The 10,082-nt window shown below is 40.2% G+C and overlaps 1 protein-coding gene across 1 annotated transcript in view; it reads right to left on the reverse strand.

The window, feature by feature from the left end:
- Positions 1-1,173: 1,173 nt before the first annotated feature.
- The window catches only part of LOC104159471 (probable acyl-CoA dehydrogenase 6), an 89,952-nt gene continuing 81,043 nt past the window's right edge, over positions 1,174-10,082 (reverse strand). The window contains exons 9-11 of the mRNA XM_009697383.1: positions 7,975-8,136; positions 7,666-7,816; positions 1,174-1,324 (exon numbers count right to left, since the gene is read on the reverse strand). Coding sequence (XP_009695685.1) covers positions 1,234-1,324; positions 7,666-7,816; positions 7,975-8,136 — 404 coding nt within the window. The 3' untranslated portion in view covers positions 1,174-1,233. The remainder of the gene's footprint in view (positions 1,325-7,665; positions 7,817-7,974; positions 8,137-10,082) is intronic.

Below are 10,082 nucleotides of genomic sequence, written 5' to 3' on the forward strand. Positions count from 1 at the left end.
ACCTGTTTGACAATCTCACTCCCTGATAGTTGATCATCTTCTAGAAATGTATTTCTGGCTCTTAAAGATGGTGACTGAACAATTTGTAGCTTTTTTTTTTTTTTTTTAGCAATCTGCCGTACCAATAAATGGAAAAAAGTTTTTAACTACCTGATATAAAGTAGACAAATGGGTGGATGCAGCTGGTTATATGGCTGGTACCCTTCCTGTCTTTGTTCTGAAAAATATGCTAGGGTGTCCCTTAAGTCTTGACAGAGCACGTATTGGTAAAAGATTTTTACCAGTCCTTCAGATCATGTATAAAAAGCAACAGGGTTTTCTTTTTAAATGTCAAACCAGATTAAAAGGTAATTAATGCAGAATGGCAACTAGGTCTTCTTCCTTCACCCCCCCCCCCCTTCTTTAATGGTGCAGAGGAGTGAGGGGAAATGATCTGAGAGGTGGTGTACCATCTCATTTAAGTAGTAACACACAATTTTCATATTAACATCAGTTTTAAAAATATTTTTCTTTAATAATTACACACAAAACATGATACTCAGATACAATTAAACAGTTGCTTGTAGAATTCTACTTTGTAAAATGTAAAATTCTATTAAATTTTATTAAAAAAAAAAATCAACCCCACTCCTACAACCAAACATCCATGACAGCATATTACAAGTCGATGTGAACTTGGCAAAGATGACAGAGCTCATTTTGATGGTTACTTGCTAAAATTGAAATATAGGGAAGGTACTCGTAATTGAGAGCAAAATCACTGTTCCAGTATTTGAATATGGCAGGGAATAATTTGTGCCATGATTACTGATGTTGAAAGCAAAGTTACACTGAAATTACATTAGGCTACTAGTGAAATCATAGCTGTATCCATACAGAACTTATGCTTCTTAACTGGTGGCTTAGATGCTCTAAAATGTAGACATACCTTGATTAAAGAAGACATTTTTTTCTGGGTGCTTAGTGTGGATCACTTGACCCCCAAAAAAGTAACCCACTAAGACGAAGGAAAAAAATTTGCAGGAGATGCTTTCAGACTGCTTTGTATCTACAGAAATTTGATATTGGGGAATACATAGAGTAATAATTGTCAAAGACCCTGATAAGCAGTTCATTGGCAAAATTACTGTTGTTTTCTACTCATTCTACCCTTGAAACAGGTACTGGCTGCTACCTTCAGTGTGCAGTACAAGCCATGCTCTTGCTTAATTTTCAAGGACGAGTGGAGATGCATCACTTGCTTGGAAGTGTTTCCATGTATTTGCATATGATGGAAAGCATGGTTTCATCTGTACCACCTCCTATGGAAACTAATCTCAAGTCTCTAGAAATATAAAGAGTAGATTTAAACATTTGCATGCTATAGAGATGGAACAAGTACAGAACTTTACATACTCATTTATTCTATGAATTTATTATGGAGCTGCTTTTATTACATTGAAACATCTTGTTTACAGAAGTACATATGTGGTGTGGACAAATGTGTTGTCAGCACCATAAATACCCTTTAGTGTACAAGGATGTTGCTAATTGAGAATCAAAAGGCTTAAGATTTTGGCACATCCAATTTTCAGATTCTTTCAAAAATAACCTTAACTTGGCATAACACTGTATTTTCATCGTGAAATAAGTTAAAATCTTTCCTACCCCACAACCACCTCCACTTAAGCCCAGCCAGACCTCCTGCAGCTGAACTCCATACAGACTTCTGTTTAGGTCTTACCGCTTTGGACTGGCATATAAATCATCACAAGCTCTTCCCAGGGTTTTCTGCTGGACTGCCTGCTCAAATTACCTACACGTTGCATACTAATGCGGTTGTCTGCAGAACACCTCATCCACTGCCTCCTCCTGGTGAGGCAGTCTGGAATACTTCCCGCAACATCCCTGCTGTTCCTTTGCCAAAGCTGTAGGTGCCTAAGCCTGCAGCTGAACTTTAGGAGAGGAGGAAGCTTTTGGAGGGCCAGCAGCAAAAAGTGTTGCAGCACTTAACTTCGCTTAACTGTGTGGTAAAAAGAGTATTAGTCAATCAGTACATGAGGTATTGAGAAGGTACAATTTTCATTCAAGTTTTTTAACCAACAAGCACCCTGGTCTCCCTAATGGCTACGTGAGATCTGGCATACTCCATGTTAGTACTATATAGTAGTATAGTATAGTATTTATACTCTGCAGAGTATACAGTATTATAGTGTTATATAGTATATAAAGCTGCTCTGCTTTCAAAATGAATGGCTGCTCCAAGCTTATTTACTTTTGATTCAATATTTCTAATCACAGTCACTTAAAAACTGCCATTAATATCACTAAGTCATCCCTAACAGTATTGCCTAAGCCCCCCGTGCTAACCAGATTGCAAACTACTGCAACCTTAAGCAATTTTCTTCACAATTTTTTTTTCTCCTTTGGGGAGAAGAAAAAAAAATCCACCAAACCAAAACACTGAAACAGTTCTGCTAAACTCCCTCTACTTAATTCAATAACCTGAAGATTCCCCAACTTCCTATGGGCCTTCCTGAAGGTAGCGGAGCTGGAACAATGGCAGGTTACTTGTTCTTCGTGCTGCGGTGCTGTCTGCTTCTTCAAGCTGTAGACAGCCCCTGCCAATGCTTAGCATCTTGCATGTTCAGAGCACTGTAGCAACAGTAAGTAATTATCCTAAGGACTCCTCTCTGATGCCGATAAAAATAATTTATTTGTCGCAGGAATCCTGGGCACATGTGGCTTGTTTATATGAGGTTATAAATAGGCAGTGGTTTGGTGGTGTGTGACAGACATGTCAGGTTATCACATATAAATACATGTTTTAAACAACTGAAACACCTTTTACGTAGGTTTTTGTGTGTGTGGATACATATATACATATGTGTGTGTGTGGCTTTACAAAATTGCCGGTGATTATATTTTTGTGTTTATGGGTGAGATATAGGAGATTTCCTACAGAATCTACAGTCGGGCGACTAATGCCAACCTCTCCCCCAGGGTAACAGGACTAGGTTTCACCTACTAAAAAAGGATTGAGAGGATCCCTTCACCCTCTAATTTACAGCCTGAATGTGTCCGTGAGTAGTATAATGCAGGACAGTCCTTCGGTTTAACATTCCTCTTGGCTGGTGTTGACTCCTCTGCATCCAGAGTGCCATTCAGCCCTTGTTTTGCATAAGGCAAGCCATGTCCATCACCCTGCCTGTAAACCTTTTGGTCCCAGTTATTCTGAAAATCAGGGCTGGTCCTTGCTCCAGTCTGAGCTCTCCCTTGTGTGCAATTTCACTCGCCATGAAGTAGGGACAGGAACCTATCTCACAGCGCAAGGAAAGCTTTTGACCTTGTAACATTATAGGTGCTAAGGCTGCAGCTAATGGCACTAATGGCACTAAATCTGTCTCTAGCCTCAAGGTGATAAAACTTGATAGTGTTTGCAGTTGTGCATCCCACTGCCATTTACTGCCTGCAGCCGAGAAGCCGTGCCTGAGCAGGGAGCTGCTCGATGCTGCATTTTCCTCATGAAAGCCATATGGCGTTGGGATCTAAAAAACCCTTTCTGTTCATAAACACCCTGCGAGGAGCCTGCTGCACTATCTGTCTTCAATGTCTTCACATAACTTTAAAGTCCTGAGAAAATACACTAAATCATTTTCTTTCCCTTTTCCAGCAGCGATCAGTGCCGGTCAGACATGGGGAAGAAAGCAAGTTTTGGTGACTCCAGCTCTGGTTTTGCCCAGCAGCCTGGCTTCATGGCAGTGGTCCCTCAGAGAAGCTGCTCCCTGCTTCCCTGGTTAGGAGGCCATTGGTAAATCCTTCCCAAGGTCTATGTGGCTCAGAGTATCACTGCCTCCCTAAAGGCCATTTACATACTGCTTCCTTTCAGCACAAATAGCACTTGATTACAAAATGTTTACCCTTTTTTCTCACAATGACTATTTTAAAGTTGTGCTACTAGCAAGATTTTTCTCCACAAAATAAAATGTACCCTCAAGTTTAATATTTTGTGACTTCTTCCATCTTCAGACTCAGCTAGATTGCTTATAGGCTGTCCAAATGAAGCAGCACCTAAAGGAGACTGATGCAGGAGAAGTCTGAGCTGAGACTCGCAGGACGGCAGGCCCCTGGCCAGGCCGGCACAGCCCTGTCTGCCATTTCGCAGGGCCTTGCCCGTTTCCCCTAAGGGCCATTCTGAAGGGACAGCTGAGCCAGAGTGGGCATCACCTTAGCCAGTTCTGGAGTGTGGCTCTGCTTTGAAGTCATCACTGTACAGATACCCACTTTGATTTGCCATATTAGAGCTACATGTTGTGCTTCATCTCCTACATTCCCTCTCAAGGTACTCGTAAAAGTCAAAGGGGTAGACAGGGACCTGTCTCAAAACCTCTGCAGAAAAAAGTTGAAACTACAGATTTGTTTTCACAGATGACTGAGGAATTGTTATTAAGTCTTGTCCCAGCAGTTAGCTACTGACTTCAAAGCAAATTGCTTTTGTCAGCAGAAATTGATAGGTTTTGTTTTGTTTGGTATAACCATAAATTGTGATAATGACAAAGACTGATTAAAAAAACCCAATTGTCGAGACTCATTCTAGCTTAGACATGCTTTGTAAAGAAAGAAAGAATATAAAAAATGAAATAAAGAATGAAACTGAATAAAATATTTCAACTGACTTTTTAAACACAAGGAATACAAAAAATATCTTAGAAGGAAATGCATTACTTATTCCAAAAAATGCCACTTAAAACTATACAGATGTTTGATTTTTAACTATGCTGCATTACAAATAAAACTTCATATTAAAATACCTAGGTGACAGTTGAGGGAAAAAAAGAAATTGTTTTTCTTCTGCAGCTATGTCCATTTGCAATACTATTTACACTTTCTCTATTTCACATGAGTAGTCAATCAATATTTTTCACTACCGCTCTCTCAAGTCTTTCACAATGCAGCAAGTAAAGAAATGATAGCATTCTCCCCATCACACCCCGCAAGAGTAAAACTTGTAAGAACAGGCAGCAGTTAGACACAGTGTTTAGTACAGAGAAACAATCTTAATTTAAAAAAAAATGAAAAAAAAAAAAAAACCAAAACTTTTTTAAGAAGGACAGACAACTTCTTCCTATAACAACTGAAGTGTACATAATTACTATTAAAATACATAGATCACTACCTGAATTTTTTTTTAAAACTCATGTTATGAAATCTGAAAAATTGCAATATGCTTGCTACAAAAAGTTTTCCTCCCTCTGATCTCTCACAACCTGGGGTTTACATACAGATTGTGGGTTTGTTCAATAACTGATTTTTCCTAAGTCATGATGTCTTTGAGACACTTAATACAGGGGAGAGAAAAAGAAGCACAACTCCAGTCTGGTGCTGTCCTTCTCCAGAATCCTGCTAGTAGGGTAAAGTCTGGAAAGTCTGCTCTTACTATTTTTGTATTGAGTTGTATTTTTCTATTAAATCCCTTGTTATTTGGGCTCCAAACTTTTTTTTTTAAACCTGTTCTCCTTCTCAGAATCCCTACAACTGAAAACGAGACATTTACATATATAAAATCAGCCCAGTATAGGCACCTACATGGTGAACAGCTACTTTTATGCCTTCTAGAGAATACTACACTCTAGAAAAGTCAGTTGTTCTACAAAGTTTAAAGCCTAATGATTAAAATGACAGATGTGAATAAAGTAATTTGGCAGACAGTTTTGTGTTGGGTCTGTTTATTATCTCCCCACCAACACTAATAACTAAAATTCAAAGACTTCATGCACTAACCATGCATTATGCTGTGTGCTCTTTGAGGAGTAACAGCCCAACATGTGTCAAACACTAACATTTCCTTGGAAACTTGGTAAGGATTATGCTACAAAAATCTTTGTACATTATGAGTAGATGTCATGCTGTGCAGTTACACTGCTTGCTACTTGACAAATAGCACAGTGACATGAATGGTTACTCAGACTGCTGTACAAAAAATAATGGCGTTAGGAAAGTTGCTGCTTTGCTTATCATTACAGATCAACAAGATTCTGACTTGAACCCATAATTGTTTATTTAGGTAATACTCTACTCCTCCCTTCTGGAGAAGGTTACTCAATGATGGAATTTTACTGATTCACAGAAAATTTTAGAGTATAGATATCACACCACCTTTAGCCTCATTTATTACAGTGTTTGTTTTAGAGGCAGAAAGAGATGTTTCTTTAGCCAACTGGCGCAGTTTATACCAATTGGAAATACTCTGGATTTCTTCTCAAGAAAAATGTGACTGTGCTGGTGTACTTAGAAATCACTCTGGGATTCACACAGAAAAGCCCTGCCCACAGTCAGCAATAATATACTAGGCTAGGAAATCTAAAGACAAATCAAAGCTATATAAAAGCACATACACATTAATCTGTACACATTACTACATTGACAGTAAGCGCTTCAAGACAAGGATTCATTTTATTCAGAGTGCCTACTGCAGCAGCTTTTAAAATCTGTATCACCAGGGGCCATTAGCTCCTAATAAAGAGGCTGTGAAAAAAATAACTAAGAAAAACCATCATATTGATAGCTGGCTTAAAACCACCACCATACAGCACTCTGTACCTTCACCAGAAAATTTAAGGAATCCCCAAGTCAAAAAAGGTTGAGGAACTCTCTGACTTACCACAATGGCATTCTTGTTCATAAAATGCTGTTAAAAATAGAGAAAGAAACTCAACCTACTAAAAAGAAACAAGCGTTTTACAGATTTTTTAAGTGTTCTGCTCTCACTTTGCACAGATACTTTTACCAAAACTTTCAACTAACCGAACCACTAACTAATTTTGCTAAGCTTTGATTAGGTATCATACATATAAGGGCTGAACTGAAATCTATTACTACAAGAAAATGCAAGTTCCATTTTGGTCCTTCTACAGAATATAAGATACTGGGACCAGAATTTTCCTAACAGCTGCCAAGAAAATTGTTTGCTTCGAGAGAATTTTGCTTTCAGTAGATATATGGTAAAATTTGAAGGGTCTTTAATTAATTTGCAAAAAGGCCTCTGTACCATTTTAATAATCTAACAACTTGCTGGAAGCAAGGGATCTCTCATGTATCTCACGCGGTAACTGGTGTGGCTGATGAGGTGGAGACTGCTATACAAAAAGTCTACTGCAGGAGCCCAGCAGAGAACTCCAGTTTCACACATATACTTGGGGAAAAAGATAAGGCTGATATTCATTGGTTTTGGAAGAGAGCTGCTGTTTTGTTTTAGTTCTGTTCTTGCAATCAAGACTACAAGCAAATGAAGAAAAACAGAAAAAAACCCAACAAAACACCACTTGTTTGGTAGGCTCCCCCTTTTTCCCTTGTCCTATTGTCTGGCAGGTACCAGATGACCATGAGGTAAAACACAGAGTTTACTTCTTTCACCTGACATTCAAGCTGACCTGTGGGTATTTCAAACTACACAGTTGTAATGCAAAGCCAAAAATTTGGCAAAGGAGCAGTCAGCCTATGTCCTGACACACACATGTCATCCCAAAATCAATGGCACTGTAGATGCCCTCGCATCCACAACGCACATCAGTGGAACAATACCATTCACACTGCCTAGGAGCTGGTGCCCTTTTCAAGTGGGTGATCTTTTAGTGGGGCACTTAAGAGGCCAAATTTCAGTAAAGCCGTTTTCTATTTTCACCTTACCTGTAAAACCTGCTCACCAGAACCTCACTGGTGAATCCCATTCCTCCCCAAAACTGGAGACAGCTATCAGTCACTTCACGGGCCAGACGACCTGCCTTTAGCTTAGCCATGGCGGCAAATTTTGTCACATCATTGCCTTCCACATAGAGCGCTTAAAAAAAGAAAAAGAAATAAAAAAGCACAGTTACACACACTCAGTCATTGATTGCAGCCTGCCTCTCTGGTAATCACCTCCCTATGTTCCTTTAGCCTGACAACGTTCTTTGCATGCAGAGAAGCACATCTGGAAAGGCAGATGTGGGAGCTCACCAACGGTGCGGTACAGCAGCGAGCGAAGGAGCTCCACTTCGGTTGCCAGCTCGGCCAGGCGGAAGTGCACGGCTTGGTTGTGCAGGACGGACTGGCCAAACGCTTTCCGCTGGCGAGTGTAGTCAATTGTTTCTTCTATTATAGTTTGCAGCGGTGTCAGGACTTGAAGAAACAAAGCACAGAACAACGCATCATTTTAGCTAGATCTGTTGTTTTTCTTCTTATTGAAAAAGATGGTTTTTTTCACATTGTACAAACAATACATTAAGTTTTCCAAAGTAAATTATACCATAAGCTCAGTTTGAAGTGCAGTTTGAATTCTGAAAAAAACCTGCTACCTCCTTGTACCTTGAAGACCTCTTTATCCCTATTTCACCTGGGCCCCAAACTGCCAAAACTGGGAGGAGAGTGAAGGGGGGGTGGGGAGGAGGGAAGGAAAGTCATAGAGAGAAGTATGTAATGATGAGTATATAAACTTTATCCTTAATGCCTCATTTGAGGCCCTAGCAAAAGCTTGTGGCAGCTCCTGCTTTCCATGTTACCTGTGTCCTGAAGGTCTGTTACAATCCCGATAGAAAATTTGAAGGCAGACAGTGTGCTCACTGAGGGATGCTGTAGAAATGTAAATGTAAGGAAGCTTTTAGGGAGAAGGTAGAAACCTATTCAGAGATCAAGGAACACGAACAGACTGCTTACTATGTCTGCATTCTGTGATCAGATCCCAGCACAGAAAGGAAGGGAAAAACATTAAGATTCACAGCCACTTTTAGTAAATACTAAACAGTGCTTCTAATGGAAACAGAATCAATAAAGGATAGTGCTGGAAGACAAGTGAGGGAGATGGCAGACACTGCTTTAAAGCAACAGAACTGTTTGCTACTTCTTGAGCAAACTTAGAGACCCTGCTTTAAACAAGAAGTGAAAAGTTTCTTTTCCAAGGCAAACCAGCCTTGAAGTGAAGTGCTAGGTTATCAGTCTCTTGCAGTTTAGCTAGAATAACAGCAGCTGCTGAATTTGTGGAGAATTTTGTTTGGCAAATGTGGACCTATGTCACTGTGGCAAGCAGTCGGGAGAGGGAGAGAGTTCACAAATCTATCCGTATGAGAAGGGTTGCATTTTCTCTTCTCAAAATATGTATATCCAAATGCACTCACATTTAGAATCTAAACCACAAAATTCTGAATCTGAAATGCAAAATACAACCAAGCGCTGGACTACTACAAAATCCCTTTTCCCACCCGCCAGTTACTCACATGACAGTTCCTTACAGGAGCCTGGTGTGCTTCCATATTCCTTTTTGCATTGCTTTCAAGATCACCTCTATCTAAACATCATCCCTACACTGAGCTCATATGCAAGCTTTGCATCCCACCAATTGCCCCCTGCCATGATCATTCACCAGCTTTTCCACAGAGCACTTTTTTCATATGCTGTCCCCACATTCAGTAACGTGATCAGCTTTTCTCATTCCTTAAATATTTTCCCCTCCTTTCTCAAACTAGCCTCAATGCTTATTTTTCAAAAGAGCATATACAATAACATCCTTATTTCTTCTGTGTTAATACACTATGCTGCCACCCTAATGCTGGTTTTCTGGACAAGAAAATCAATTGCTGCTTTCAGGGACATCTCTTATGCAGAGGAACATCCCTGTTCTTCCAAAGGACAATGTAACACAACACTGTAGCACGTATAACACTAACGTTTTTTTCACTTGTGTGTCTATGGTCTCCAGCTTGAGAGATGCTAAAGAAAGAGCAAGTGTCTAGGCACCTCTTGTCCCTTGCCCCCAGGCTGATAACCTGGGAAGCATACAGCTGAGTCTGAGCTGCTGGGAGGGAAATTAAACAGTACATGCCAGTCAGTGCTAGGAGAGCAGAAGGGAGGTGGGAAGGATAAGGACAAGGGATTAATCTTGTGTTGGTCTGTCGGAGCAAGATGCTCCCGCATGGCTCGTGTGGTTCCCAGCATCCAACACCAGGGAGAGAAGAGACGGGAAACAGCAAAGAGGAGGCAGGAGCAGGACCAGGTGGGAAGGAAGAGAACAGCACTTATTTAGGTCCTGCTTGTAAAAGAGATGAAGATCATGATTCTCCCCCTCCACTCCG

This window comes from Cariama cristata, unplaced genomic scaffold (assembly GCF_000690535.1).
Source record: "Cariama cristata isolate BGI_N322 unplaced genomic scaffold, ASM69053v1 scaffold12813, whole genome shotgun sequence".
In the NCBI taxonomy this organism is placed as follows: Eukaryota; Metazoa; Chordata; class Aves; order Cariamiformes; family Cariamidae; genus Cariama; species Cariama cristata.